Genomic DNA, 15,482 nt, shown 5'->3' on the forward strand with positions numbered 1-15,482 from the left:
ACCAAGTCTTCTCTTTCTCCAGGCTGAACTGTCCCCACTCTTTTCAGCCTTTTATCACAGGAGAGATGCTTCTGTCCCTTCATCTTTGATAGCTCTTTTCTGGACTCCATTCAGTGTGTCCATGCTTCTCTTGTGGCCAGTTTGGGCTGCTCTGGTACAGTACTCCAGGTGTGGCCTCACCAGCACTGAATAGGCGGTAGAGATCACCTCCCTCAACCTGCTGGCAATGCTTCTCCTAAGGCAGCTCAGCATACTGTAAGCCTATTTTGCAGCTGGGGCACATTGCTGGCTCATGTTTATCTTGGTGTCCACCAGGATGTCCAGGTTCTTTTCTGCAAAGCTGCTTTCCAGCTGGGTGGCCCCCAGTGCCTGGGATTGTTCCTCCCCAGGTGCAGGACTTTGCACTTCCCATTGTTAAAGTTCAGGAGGTTCCTGTTAGCCAATTTCTTCAGCCTGTCCAGGTCCCTCGGGATAGCAGCATGATGCTCTGGTGTATCAGCCACTCCCAGTTTTGTGTCATTTGTGAACTTGCTGAGGGTACAACCTGCCCCATCATCCAGATCATTAACGAAGATGTTGAACAGGATTGGACACAGTACTGACTCCTAGGGTACTCTCCTAGTTACTGGCTTCCAGCTAAAGTTTGTGACACTGATCACCAACCTCTGAGCCTGGCCATTCATTCAGTTTTCAGTGGACTTCCTTGTGTACTCATCCAGCCCATACTTCATAAGCTTCCCTGTGAGGATGTTGGGGGAGCGTGTTAGAAGCCTTACTGAAGTCAAGGTAGACGCTACCTACTGCTCTCCCTTCATCTATCGAACCAATCCTTTCATTGTAAAAAGTTATCAAGTTGATTAAGCATGACTTTCCCATTGTGAATCCATGCTGACTACTCCAAGTTACCTTGTTTTTCGTGTGTCTGGAAGTGGTTTCCAGGGCTGGTTGTTCCATTACTGTCCCAGGGACCGAGGTGAGGCTGATTGGCCTGTAGTTCCCTGGATCCTCCTTCTTACCTTTTCCCGAGACAGGATTTTAAAAGTCTAAGATTTCTGTCTTACCGATCTGGATGTGCTTGAACAGATGTAAGAATTTTCATCCTGTTCAAAAGCAGTAGTACCTTAAGTACTGGAATTAATGAATATAATGTTCCTATGGTTGCTTAATTTGGGGAACCTATGGTAGTATAGCTGAAACTTTCTGTTCTACCTGACATCGTAATGTTGCTTTCCTTCCAAGATTTTTCGAAAAGTCATCAGAAAAGTCTGCTACTGGAGAAAAGCAAATTTCTCCCTTTTCGCATTTTTTTACGTTTTCGCATTTCTTGGGGGTTTTTTTGTTTGTTTGTTTGTTTTAAATTCATCAACTAAACAAATAAAAATGCAGGACACTTTAGTAGTACTTCCAGGTAGAAATGAACTTAGTATTTGATAGTAAGCCAGGCTTCTGGAGTGTATTTTGTAGTTCCTGAGAAGTGAAAGTTGAAAAATATTTTTGTAGGTCCAATGATAAATTCTCTTCTGGAGAAGAAAGTAAACAGAGTGATACAAAACCTTTGCATCAAGTGAGGGAACCCCACTGGAACTCAAAGCCAAACCTAATGAGAGTTACTAGAAAAAGAGATTATCCTGAAGAAGATGAAAACAGAGAAGAGGACAAGGCTGAGAATAGAAATGCAGAAGAATGTTTGGTGTTAGAAAAAACAGGTGTATCAATGGTAAGTGCTGATCACGTAGTTTGAGCCAATTTATACCTCAATTCTTGTGTTTAGAAACATAATGGCACAGAAATCCAGTATATGGCTGGCAAAGGTTAATATGATTCTTTATTTCGAATAGTGAGGAGAAATTAATGCTGGATAAATGGACTTAAAATCTTAAAAACATACTTAATGTACACTGTTGTCTTAAGGTTTACAGTTTATATGGTCAGAAGTCTCCATTATCATTAATGCATGTTAACATTGTTACCAATTAATGTCTGTTATTCATTGAACAATGGAAATTAAAGCAGCTGTCTGTAACATCAGATACTACCTAAAATCCATATAAGTATACTTGTAAGTTGAAACGTAGGTGAACAGAGTTCAGACGTTCTTCTTAAATTAGTTCAACAGGCCTAACTTAGCCTAGGCTAATGCCATCTGTCTAAAGTTGCAATACCTGAATCAACTTTGTCTGGTGTTCCTTATTTTCTAGATGGAACGCTACTTTAAGTTAACATGTTTTAGCCAGTATGTTCTGGGATTTGTTTCTGGGTGTGTGTGTGTTTTGAATAATATTTAAATGCTGCCCTGTAAACTATGGTGGTTTTTTCTTCCTAGTTTGTTCCTAGGGCAGAAAAAGTAATTTTCTTTCCCTCAAATTGTTTTTTAAATTAATAGGTAGTTTTAGAAAATGATTCATTTTTCCAGCTTCTGAAGAGCTGCTGCTCTTGATAAGTTGAGCATGGTCATGGTCTATTAACTAGCAGCAGCATTGGAAACTTAGACATCATAGATAATACCATCTAATGACACTTCTGCTAGAGGGCCCAAAATTAAAGAAAATGGGGAAAAATGTCCTAAGCTGTCTGAGATGATAGCTGAGCATGTTTTCAAGAACCTTAAACATAGTTCTTTAAATGTTCTTGTCACCAAAACCAGTTAAAAATGTTTGGCGCTTAATACGGTAGCAATATCTCCTCTGTTCAGCAAAACTCTAGTAACACAGTGGAAGCTGCATCCTCCTCAGAGGCTACAAGAAAACACAATTTTACAGACTCTGTTGAAGAAACATCTTATAAAAGAATCAGGCAGGATAGTAGACTCCATTCTCCAGAGATACCGTCAGAGAGTCAAGTAGAACGAGAAGATGATTCTCAGCTTTCTGCCTCTCAGGAAAAGAATTCAGACAATCTCACAAGGTAAAACAACTAATTTTGGCTTGTAAGCTCAACTGATTGGTTTTAGCTCTTGTTTTAAAAACTAATTATTAGCCAGAGCTCTACAGTATGTGAGTGCATGCAGGATGTCAGTCCTTGTGTCTTCCATTTGAACTCTACCACATGCATGCAGATAACCATCCCTATGTCTCTTACCCTGCCTGCACTCTCATAAAATGAACACAGCCAGCACTCCCAGTGACCCGTCCCAGGGTCCACCTTTGATTTAAACAGGAATTCCTGTTTTAAAGGGGAGGACTTCGAAGTACCCGTATTGGGGGTACAGGGATTGTGGGATTAACCTAAACAAACTCAGTGCTGGTAGTGTTGTCTGCTGCTATTTGTTTCCTCTCCCCACCAGTTTACCAAGGAGGATGTTTTTGAGGGGAAGTTTGGAATCACTTTTGATACCCAGAGTGGTCATGCTCGTCGTTTTGAGGGTGGGAACAGTAAGCAGATGATTATTGAAGAGATTGCTGTCTGAGAAACCAGATCAGATAACTAATTACCATCTAGCAGTTCTAGTTTCTAGACATTAGTCTGATCAACTAAAGTATCATAGTTCAGGGCTCCTAGTATAGCTTTAGCAAAAGAGAACTGTAAATGTTCACATGATGTCAAAAGCATGTGACTCCCATATTCCTCAAAATGAAAATTAATTCATGCTTTTCTAGTCGAAGGACTCTGTATCTTAAATCTAATTGTGCAGCTTTCCAACACTCTGAAACTGCTTCATTCATATTTACAATCAGTACTTTGTGCATACATGAAGAAATTAGGATTTCTGATTAAATGGTAAATGGTATTTTTGTCACTATACGTTAGGCAGTAAATAGATTGTTTTGTTGGTCACAATGATCTGTTTTCATTCATTGAGTTTGATTCAATTTGTGGTACCCCTTTCTTCGGAATGCCTTGGATTTCACTGGTGTTTAATCGTGTTTTTGTTCTGTATTTTAGAAGGCAGTCCAGAAGGTCATCAAAACGGATAGCACTGCCAAAACATACCTTGGAGCTAAGAACTGCTGCTTTTTCTGCCTCTGAATGTGAGGCTGATTGCAGTGAGAAGGGGAATCAAAGGCAAGAAGTTAAATTGAGTGTTACTAGAGGCAAAAGTTTGAAAACTACACATAAAAAGAAATCTGAGAAGGAGCACAGAAGTTCAAAGATAACCTTGGTGACCCTCCGGGCCTCTCAAGAGGAGGAGGAGGAGGAGGAGGCAGATGACTTTCAGCCTGATGATGAAGATCAATGCTTTGCACCGGATGAAGTAAACAAAGCTCCAGTGTTTGTTCCTATAGGTCTTCGATCTCCAAAGCCTACTCCTGTTCAGATAGAGGAAACCATGGAGGAGGTATCATGTAGCTGGCTTCTGCATGTGTACTTTTGTTACAATTGTTTAAACAGCTTTTATTATAATTCTGTCTCCCAGTACTTGGGTTTTATCCCAATTCATTAAGAATGACATTGAGAGTAGCAGGGATGTTACTTGGCACATATACTTGGGTTTGAACAGAATGTGACCTCAGTCTAAGGTCTCGTTATATTTACAAACTATATAGGTCTGCAGGATGCTCACCAGCTTGTTGGGATTGAATGTAGGCACAGTCTGCTATGCTTACTATGTGTTTTGGGGCCCAAGATGGCACAAATGGAGCATTTCAATTTTACATTTGAATATTAGGAAATATGGGAATAAGGGAGATGTTTCCGAGTCCCTCTCACGAAGACACTTCAACAGTGTGATGGACTGACCCTGACCGCAGCCAGGCACACGCAGAGCTTCTTGCTCACTCCCATCTCCTTTTGGACAAGGAGAAAATAGAAGGATGATAAGAAGACTTATGGATTGATATAAAGACAGTTCAATAGGTGAAGCAGAAGCTGCATGTGAAAGCAAGGCAAAATAAGGAATTTATTCACTGCTTTCCGTGGGCAGGCCACTTCCTGGAAAGCAGGGCCTCAGCCTTCATAAGACTTACTCTAGAAAACAAATGCCACAACCACAAATGCCGTTCTCTTCCTCTTCCTTTCCCTGAGCTTTTATTGATGAACATGACATGAAATATCCTGTCGTTCAGTTTGGTCAGCTGTCCCAGCTGTGTGCTCTTGTGGCTTCTTGCCCACCCCCAGCCTCCTTGCTGGGGTAGAGTAGGAAAACAAAAGCTTTGGCATTGTGCAAGCACTGTTCAGCAATAGCAAAACCACTGGTGTATTATCAACACTGTTGTCATAAATCCAAAACACAGCACCATGTGGGCTGCTGTGAAGAAAATTGACTTTATCCCAGACATGCCCAGTATAATCTTCACCCTTTATTTCATGCCATTTGTCATGCTCAAGCCCTACACTATCCAATACATCCTTATTAACCATAGCTTCTCTTCCTGTCCTTTGATATATACATGGATGTCATTCCCTTGGTCTGTGGACCACCCCCTTAAAGTGTCCACCAAATGTCCTTTGAGTGAAGTCCATGCATTGGGCTCCATCTATTATGTGGTTGCTAAGGAGAGGTGGTATTTTGTTTTGAGTTTTTGGGCACCAAAACCAGCTCAGTTTGGTCACCACTGGACTTGCCTGGTTTCTTGAGGCTTGTGTTCCCTTGATTTATGTTGTTCTTGCTATAGTCCTTACTATAGCATAGAACTCAAATAATGGGTTAAAAAAAGTTTATATATCCATTAAAAACTCCATCCCTTGTCCCTTTGATTCAGGCTGTGGAGTTTGACATTACAGTGGACTTCACTCCTTGCCCATGCTCCATCGTGGGTCCTCCATGGGCTGCGGTCCATTCAGAGATATTCCTGCTCTGTCTGGCATGGACACATCCATGGGCCTCGGTCCCTGCTGCTGTCAGTGAGAGACCATCTACATCTTTGTTAATTTTTTTCAAAAGCTGTATGTTTTGACTCCTCCACAGACCATTTGTAGAGTTGGAAAGCCTAGAGTGCAGGCCTATGTTTTAATTGTATTCTTAGACGACAATAAAAGTTGAGACTGTAAAACTGTAGCAAGACTTGGTATCATATCTACTAAGACCAGTCAATAGAGAGGAAATGGCATGCTTTTTTGTCGTCAGGGAACTGTTGAGGTTTGGGAACAGTGGACTCTTCAAGGGAGTATCATCAAAAGGATTGTACTCAAAGGTTTAAACATTTTTCTATTTTTTTTCCCCCCTTATCAATCAACATGACTTATTTGCCTTTTTTGTTCTTTCTATCCTGTCTTAACTCAGCAATGTGTCTTCACAGCTCTTTTTTTCCTTTTTTTTGCTTTGTTCCAAATCTGTTTATCTGACCTGATCTATTCATGCCTTAGATCTTCATCACTACTTCTTTCCATTCACTGCAGTTCTTTTTGTTTACTGCTAGTCATCTTTCTCTCTTTTCCCATTGAAATGATGGGTTTTTTATCTCCTGAATTAATCACACTGTTTCTTTCTCTGAGTGAAACAGCAAGAGAATGTACAGCTCAGTTAAAACACCAAGGGAGACTCTAGAACAATAATGAACAGCAAGGTAGTTGTACAGAAAGTTTTGCTGAATCCCTTATTTCAAAGATGTGAAATATATTATGTGTGGGGATGATGATAAAGCCATGAGTACTAGTAAAGGATACGGTTAGGTACCAGAGGACTCAGCTGTTGTCAAATTTAAATAGATCAGTGGAAAGCATCTGTAGAAGTGCAAGCCTTTGAAAGCTACCCAGATTAAGCAGTGTTTTTCATAAGAACCTGACTGGAAATATTGTAACCTTTCTGCCAAATTTCATGTCCTTGTTTCTGAAAATATCAAATATCTGAAGTTCTCAGTGAAAAGAGAGTGTTGAAGAAGAAAAAGAAATGTAGATAAAATGGTGGGTGACTCTGTGTCTGTGTGTGGATGGGATTTATTCCCTAGTCATACTTTGTAAAGGCTGAGCAGTTTTTCTTTTGTTGAGACTTAAAAAGCAAAAGAAATGTGAAAACTATTAACACCCATTTGACATAGACAGCCACCATGAGAGATCTCAGCCACGTAACTTGATTTGGTGGAGTAATAAGCAACTAAAAACAAGATTTTAGGTTGTCTGATGCTTCCAGTTAGTTACAAGCAGCACTACCAGTTCTGCTTCCAGTTCATATAACTGCTGCCTTCCTAAATCAGAAGGTATGTAATGTAAGACTTGATTTTTGGGAAGGATCCCACTACATGTTCAAGATCTGGTGAGTATATGTGGCTTATAAAAATTTGCATTTGACAGATTTTCTTGGTGGGCTGATGAACTGAAGTACTTTAAAAATTATTTTACAGCTGGAAATACCTGTGAATGTACCAGATGCACAGGTGGCTACTGATGTTGAAAGTCTCTCTCGTGCATCTGTCCAGCTGGTGGTACAGAGGAAGGAAAAAGTAAGTATCGCAATAGCTGTAAGAATGTCTGGTTTTCTTTGTTTTGTTTTATAGCATGGACAAAGCTATGTGGACAGTGTATGGTTGCCATGTCTGCTTGTAACAGTATAGCTTAATAGACTCTTACCTGTCCCACACAGGTATGAGGGACACAGGTATGGGAAAACTATGTAAGTAAATATTGTCAGCCTTTAAAATACCCTTTGAAACCAGGGTAACCTTTGGGCAGGGAATTTACCCAGAAGGATTAAATTAAAATTGTGGACTCATTTTATGTAGAACTTTGATACTGTTTTTCTTTTTATTTAAGGAAACTGTACGTGAAAATCCAGAGGTGGACAAAGGTAGGTATGAAACAGTCTTGTTCATATCTTTCCTGTTAACTTGCTACCAACATGTAGTTATTCTTCCTGAAAATTCAGAGATTTATATATCTTACAAAAAAACCTGCTCATGAGATGCTGGATGCTTTCATGTTTTGGAGGAGATTTAAACCATTTTCTTTCTTAACTGTTCTTAATCAAGTATGGAGACCAAGCGTTGCAATGTTCTGTTGCCAGGGTCAGAATATGCCTTTTGTGTGTCCCATCTATCACTTTCCTGTGCTGTGGTTAATTGTACTGGGAGAAGAGGAAACATTGCACGTGCTTGCAACTTGCTTGATGTGTGACTGAGTAATAAAAAAGAGTGGGTGGATTCATAGCTTTGTCATCTCTGAGGTCTCTGACTTTAGTATCCTAAACTGGTAAAATAGCATGTGTGACAGACTGTGATCAGAGTCTTCCAGAAGCAAATACTCCTTCCACGTGAGATACGTTACAAACTCTTACGGATCTATTAATTTTAAAAATAGCTTCCACTTTTAAATACATTCTCAATACATTTTCCTAGGAAGCACTGGAAATTGAGTGGACTACTGCCTTAGCTGAAGGAGAGGAAACCTACTTTGTTCTTTCAGTTTATTTCAGTACAATAGCTTTGGAGGATGGAAATGTTTTGTTGGACATGACCAGTTAATGACAGGCAAGGGGATGTATTCTGGATAGAGATTAGGAATTAGGAGTCTGAAGTGGAATATGGATCCAACACTACAGGTTATGGATTACTGTGATTCAATTGTTACCTCTTTTCTTTTCCATTTGTGGCGGGCTGACCTTGGCTGGCGGCAAGATGCCCACCCAGCTGCTCTGCCACTCCTCTTCCTCAACAGGTTGAGGGGAGAAAATAAAATAGAAATGCTTCTGGGTTGAGGTGAAGACAAGATCACTTACCAAAACAGACTCAACGTGGGGAACACTAGTTTAATCTATTGCCAAATGAACTAGGTGGGATGGTGAGAAGCAAAGACAAAAAATAAAACACCTTCCCCTCCCCACCTTCTTGCTCTCAACTTCACACCTTCATTTACCACTCCCCTGCCTCTTCCCTCCAAGTGACAGGGAATGGGGGTTGCAGTTGGTTTCTAACACTTCATCTCTGCTGCTTCTTCCACTTCATGCTCTTCACCTGCTCCAGCGTGGGGCCCTTCCCATGGGATACAGTTCTTCACAAACTCTTCCAGTATGGGGTCCTTCCTGCGGGGTACAGTCCTTCAGGATAAGTCTGGTCCACCATGGGTCCTCTACAGGGTGCAGTTGCTTCAGGGAGTATCTACCTGCTCTGCCAAGGTCTCCTCCATGGGTTGCAGAGGAAATCTCTGCTCCCACCCATGTAGCACCTCCTCCCCCTCCTTCCTTATCAACTTTGCTGTTTGTGGGGTTGTTTCTGATACTTTATCCCTTCACTCTTCACTGCTGTGGAACATTTTCCCCTTTCTCAAATATGTTTCCCAAAGATGCCACTGTCTTGGCTGCTAGGATCAGCTGTGTCCTGCTGTGGGTCAGTTGAAACTGACTGTGTCCAGGGCAGCCCCCCTGCTGCCAGCACCTTGCCACCTGTACCCAGTACACCATTAAAGGGAATAGTGTTGCTGCTCAGTGTTTTTACAGTAGTTTGATTTTAGGGGATGAGAACTGCTGTTTGTCTACAAGCATCTTGATCCATGAATGGCAACAATTCAAAAAAAATACATGCTTCACTATATTGATGGTGTCAAATGCTTTTTGTATGTGGATAAATGGGTTTCTGTTTAATGTGCTTGTGACTTTGAATGTGTGTGAATGACTTTGCAGGAATTAATGATGGAAGCACTGAAGCTGCTATGACTTTACTTGCAATGGGTGATCCAATGTTCCAGTTAAAAACAAGCACTGAAGGTATGATCTGATTTATGGAACAAAGCCTTGCATGTACTTTCTGGGTCCATCTAAGGAGAGATGGAGCAGTGGCTACAAAGCTCTTCCATGTGCTGCTGCATAACAGGAAGTCAAGAGTCTTTTATGCTTTTAGTCCTGCTGAATTTCAATGCATAGTAAGACTAGTCAGTGGAGGTTGGCTGGAAGAAGGAAGGCACCTTACTGGATACTGCCAGCTGCATCACTGGGCTAGAAAGATATTTGAGACCTGTTTTAGGAAGGACATGTTTAATCTGGTCACATAAATTGGACAAAAGAAAGGAATCTGGCTTAAATGACCATAACTCTCAATGGTCTTTTCAGGCCTTTAATGTGAAGCATAGCTTTTTCCACCTTACTATCTACAACCTGAAATTACCTGGGTTTAGTCTAGTATTTTATAGACTTATTTACAATCTATTACCTGCTTTTATTGGTTGAATGTTAGTGTCTGCATTCTTACCATGACAAGCATGATCTTAGGACTGCGTTTACCTGGGATTTGAATCTGCATCTGTGAAATAGCTTTATGTACATGCCAAACCTGAGTTTTTTAAATTATCCTTTTCTATTCTATTTATTGTTCTAACCAGAATGGACACACATGTTACCCGCTCAAGAAGAATTGGACATGGCCAATAGCCTTGTAACCCACACCTACTCCAAACAAAATAGAGCTTCTTGTCAGTATTTACTTTCTTCAGACACTTCTACCAAGGAACTGCTCCCTTCTGAGGATGGAAGCAACACTAATGTAAAGGATCACAGCACTGGCACAGGAATAGGTGTTGAATATTTTGAGAAAAATGCTACAGATACCAGGTTAAATTACTACTTCATTTTCTTTAGGGAGAGAAATCCTCTGACACTGCTTACTTTTGCTAGGTTCTTTCTGGCATTTTTATTAAATTGCAAGCAGTCTTGCTTTAGCAAAAGTTTCTCGGTTTTTGTAATTTGTTATGTAATTTGGAAAACACTTTTTGTCTCATTCTTAGAACTTTTGTGAGATGTTGGCATATAATTTGGGGGATGTAGAACTTGTTCTTCACTCCTGAAGTTAAGTTTGCTCTGGTGGGGGAGAAAAGAGTATTTGAATGTAATTGGTATGGATTACCCTTAAATACCAGGCTCATTTTCGCAAAGTACTTTACAGCTAATCAGGCTAAGGCAAATTGCTTAAGTGTCACTGCTGCTGTGGAATGTAGTTCAAAGATTTAGAGCAAAGGGATGTCAAAGAACCAGTTGATATTCTATTATTACGGTTATTAATGCTTTATGTTTTTTAATTTTGTTCAAGCATTTGTGAATGTAGAAACAGCTTGATGGAACACCTTTTCAGAAAAAATCTGGTGATCATGTCGTAACTTGTCAATTGCTTGAACAAACTATCAGATTATACTCTGAAAAATTATAATCGAAGATATTTTGTGATTATTAGATTATTAACAAGAATTTACTACCATGTGATCAGTGTTAGATTTCAGATCTTCTCATGTTTAAATATTTCAATTACTAATTTTTTCTGTAGGTAGGGACCATCCTAGCTTGCAAAATACCTACCTGTTCCGATTCCCAGATGATCTTTTTGTTTTGCCAGATAGTCTTTGTCTCCTCTGCCATCTGCAGCCTGTATTTCAGGTCTTAATTGTCTCATCTACTCCATCTCTCTTTTCTCTGCAATAACTGTCAAAAATCAAAAGCTATATTGATCGCATTTTTTTGCTTTTACTTGCAGTGATAGCTCTTTGCCTACAGTGAATAGTATGAGACTGACAACAGGCAGACTCCTGAAGCCTGAGCCAGCCTTTGGAGTATTGAGGTCCAGTGAAAACATAATTCAGAAGTCACTTAATTCAACTGTACTTACAGAACAACTAGAGCAAGTTCAAAGTGGTAAGCCTGTTTCTTATGCTATAGTTCTGAAAATGGTTTCTTCTGATGGATTCACATCTCTTTATGAAATGAAACTTCAAGATGAAAGTCTTCACTTTCTGTTTAGATTCACAAATGATGCATCACCACTGTAATGTAGGGCATCCATTTATGGTATAGTTTTATACATAAATGTACCTTTCAGTATAAACTTAAATCTGAATAGCATTTTTCTGTGCAGGTCTTAAATTACCTGGAAAGCTACTTAAATTACTTGCCTATTACAGAAATACAGTACAATACAGTGTACTTTTTTCTATTATTAATGTTTTTCCCTTCTATTAAAACTAGAAGGGGAGGTATGTAGATTTTATATTCTTAAAGTTACAAAAAAAGGTTGTCTTCAATCTCTTATCTTCATATCGCTGGCAAAATGCCTAACATACCAAAGACGAGATGAGATATGTTTGTTTATCTTATATAAATAAGAAACACATGTACATGTGTATATTTGTCATATATACAGCAAAATTGTTAATAATTTTGTAGTGTGTTTGTATACACACATCTACATATATATATACATTTTAATATACAGGAGCTTATATGTTAAAATAACATGCATATACCTACACACACACGCACAAATTTATTTTAATTATTTTTCTTATATACCTTAGAGTCTACAATCCTGAGAGGTACTGCAGAAATGCAGAAGGTGGAACTAGAACCAGTCAGACCAGCTGCACATGATTCTTCAGTTCTTCATGATTTTGCAACTAGCAGTATGGAACTTACCAAGCAAGTAGACAAAACTGAGAGGTAGGAAGAATCATCAGTTAATATTGACTTCATTCCTAAAGTCTCTTAAAATATGCAGCTGAAGTGCATGTGTAGTGTGCATCTGTGATGGAGACAGTGTGCTAACAGATACCATGTGTGTTTATGCACATAAGTGTACAGTTTAGACTTTTTAAGGTTTTTCTCATGCTTATTGTCCTACAGCTTTTGGAGATAACTTGTATTTGCTGTGTCAGAACTTAGTAATCACCTTGCTGCTTAATTGTCTCCCATGAAACTGCATCTGAAAGGAATTGTTAAGGAGTTGATCCATTTGGAAATGTTAATGAGCTTGTAAGGCTTCCTGTTTGGTCATGCTTTTAGTAGTAAAGTCTCCATTAGTGGTCTTTTTTCTGAAATACTTTATGTAGACTTCTTTGCAGATTATGCATTCTGTTTAGTAACATCATGTAGTTTTTAAACAAATGCTCTGTTTCTCTGTAACTACATAAGCTTCATATTAAATAAATAATTATACAGAATTTAGCCCATGCACAGGGTATCTTCAGTTGGTTTCAAATTAACTAGATATATGCCTTACAGAACAGAAAAAGATATGAGAGATGCTTGTGGCAGTTCAGGAGACTTAAGACCTGTAACTACATCACCAAAACGTGAAAAATCTCACCTTGGACTAGAGGATTGTCCAAATCAAAGTTCTGTGGATGGACTTCCTCAGGAAAATCCTTGTCCTCCTGAGCACAATATATGCACAATCAACCTTACTCAGGTAAAGAACTTAATTTAGTTACAGTCTAGAAGTTCCCAGTTTCTGAAATTCTGTAAAGGAAGAGGCTTTCAGTGCAAATGTACTCACTCATTTTAGACCTGGTACTTCAGCTGGTGAATGAAACCTTTTTTGTATGGGCATAACCAAACTTAATGTTTCAGACAAACTTAATCTTTGCAAGCCTCAGTTTATAGCATTTCAGCAATAAGTTTTATATATATATATATATATAAGCAAAATTTTGAGCAATTTTTTAAAGAATCTTGATGGAAGAATTTACCTAGGACTTGTATTCATTCAGTCTGACCTCTTACTGTTATATTTATTTAAATTAAAATTAAGATAAAATGTCACTGCTGGACACACATTTTTGTTGTCAACTTCACTTGCTTTGTTTACAACAGACTTCATCCTTTGCTGTGTTCTCTCCCATTTATTTCAAAGCCCAATTATGAGTTTTACATATGTATTATGGACAAACTATGTCTTTCATATCTGTTTCTCAGCAGTGGTTTGTGTATCCCTGTTCTAGTATAAACTGGAAGTATCTTATTTCTTCATGAGAGAAAGGTTCATTCTCAGTTCCCTCAGGTTTTCCAGTGTTGCTTGAGAACAATGTACGTGCAATTAAAGTGGAACAGCTGATGGATAGTAGCTTGTTTCCTCAGTGCAACCTGTTGATATGTCAAGGCTGATCTCATGTTGGAACAAGGTGAAAGAATGATTTGGCTCTTACAGGTCTGGCAGTGTGAGAAGAGGCAACTTGCAGTAGAGTATTCCTGTTTTTAGCAAAGGTACATGCCATAAAAGGGAACGAATAGCTGAGTTGAAGAGCTTGGTGTTTTTCTTTGCCACTCAGTGGTTTTGTAACAGTTGGGGAAGTTTGTTTTCTTAATGCCACTGAGCAATTTATTGTGTGAGTCATCTCTGACAGAGTTATGCTCTAGGAAGTATAAATTTGTTTTGACAAAACATCAATATAGACAATGAGCTGCATATAAATTTTATATTGCCCAAGTGTCTCTTGTCTTTGTCAGGCTAATATCCTTCAACCTAAAATAGCTAGAAGTAAAAGCTTACAAATGCAATTATGATGATGTAATTAGATTTTTTTTTTTTGGTCTCTTCAGCGTCTGAAATGTTTTGTTTCTTTCCTGTTTTCTAGAGTTATTTCTCAGATTTATTAAGCTGTTTTATTTCAAATGTGTTATTTCTAGAATGCAGCTTGGGCTCAGGACGCTCAGCAACAATGTGTAAGCAGCACAGAAGAGACTTCAGGTATAATGTGCTAATATTCTAAGTTAGCAAAAGCCCACACTTGTTTATCTAGTGGTTATGCAAAAAGGAATATAAAAAATTTAAAATGTTTTCATTGACATTATTAATTACTTGATTTCATTAACAAAAACAATGACCTGCAGCACAGTGCCATTCCCTTCCCTAGCCACTTATCATTACATTTCATTAACACAAACTAACTTGGGAACTTTTTGAATGACACTTCATTAAGTTTAAATATCAGTGGAAACAAAACTACGTGCTCTCTCCTCCCTTCTGTGAACTACTGCTCCATGCCTCTTGCTAGGTTAGAGCCCTTCATGAGCCCCTGACTTATATTCAACTTTTGACAGATAAGTAACAGAGGGAGAGAACCTGTGTAGTTTTCCACTGGCTTAGTGAGCTATGGTGGCTCATGAAGTTGTGGAGTGAATGCCAGTGTCAGAGTTATGTGGGTAGAAGATCTGGACTGTGCAAGTGTGGAGCAGGGGAGAAAGAAGAAGGGAAGAAAAGGGAAGAATACAACCAGCCTTCTCTCTTCAGCTGTAGTGAGTCAGCAGATTAACTCCTAACTGATTAGATATGATGAAAGATATGAAGGTGATGACTGCTTTTCTCTAAAGCAAATTGAAATGGAGCTGGTTTGGAACCAATACTTTTGTAAGGTATGGGAAAATCACTGTGTCAGAAGCCCAGAATACTTAGTTTACATGGAAACTGCAGTCCAAAGTTGTAACTCCTGAGCATGTGTAAAAGATAGGGCTAATACTTCTTTGTAAACATCTGTTGTTAGGCTCTGTTATTGCAAGGATCTTGGGACGGATCATTTTAAATCATCTTTAATGAGATAAAGAACCAAAGTGAGTTGAGGTTGGAATAACAGTAGCTTTACATCATCAAGAACGAGAGCTGTCTTAAGTAATGGAGCAGCACTGTTGTTTTCCATCTTTTGAAAACTTTACAAGTGTTCTCTCCATAAATTCATTCTAATGGATGGCAGTTGGCAGTTATTTGTTAATGTCCATGTCCTGGTTTCGTCTGGGATAGAGTTTATTTTCCTTCTCAGTAGCTAGAATAGTGCTGTGCTTTGGATTCAGTATGGGATTTGGTATGAGAAGAATGTTGATAATACACTGATATTTTTAGTTGTTGCCAACAAATCGAGGACTTCCA

The 15,482-nt window shown here is 39.0% G+C and overlaps 1 protein-coding gene across 7 annotated transcripts in view; it reads left to right on the forward strand.

Moving 5' to 3' along the window:
• BDP1 (BDP1 general transcription factor IIIB subunit) overlaps positions 1–15,482 on the forward strand; it is a 53,761-nt gene that overhangs the window by 29,126 nt on the left and 9,153 nt on the right. For 3 of the 7 annotated variants that reach the window (XM_074855003.1, XM_074855004.1, XM_074855007.1), the window contains 12 exons: positions 1,501–1,717; positions 2,693–2,904; positions 3,883–4,276; positions 5,640–5,777; positions 7,218–7,316; positions 7,627–7,660; positions 9,488–9,571; positions 10,183–10,411; positions 11,325–11,482; positions 12,142–12,283; positions 12,845–13,031; positions 14,249–14,309. In XM_074855003.1, the coding sequence (XP_074711104.1) occupies positions 1,501–1,717; positions 2,693–2,904; positions 3,883–4,276; positions 5,640–5,777; positions 7,218–7,316; positions 7,627–7,660; positions 9,488–9,571; positions 10,183–10,411; positions 11,325–11,482; positions 12,142–12,283; positions 12,845–13,031; positions 14,249–14,309 (1,955 nt within the window). Of the gene's footprint in view, positions 1–1,500; positions 1,718–2,692; positions 2,905–3,882; positions 4,277–5,639; positions 5,778–7,217; positions 7,317–7,626; positions 7,661–9,487; positions 9,572–10,182; positions 10,412–11,324; positions 11,483–12,141; positions 12,284–12,844; positions 13,032–13,699; positions 13,826–14,248; positions 14,310–15,482 lie in introns of those variants that run through there. The other 4 variants (XR_012626958.1, XM_074855008.1, XM_074855005.1 and 1 more) reach the window with 4 other exon arrangements.

Source organism: Strix uralensis, chromosome Z, assembly GCF_047716275.1.
Source record: "Strix uralensis isolate ZFMK-TIS-50842 chromosome Z, bStrUra1, whole genome shotgun sequence".
Taxonomy (NCBI): Eukaryota; Metazoa; Chordata; class Aves; order Strigiformes; family Strigidae; genus Strix; species Strix uralensis.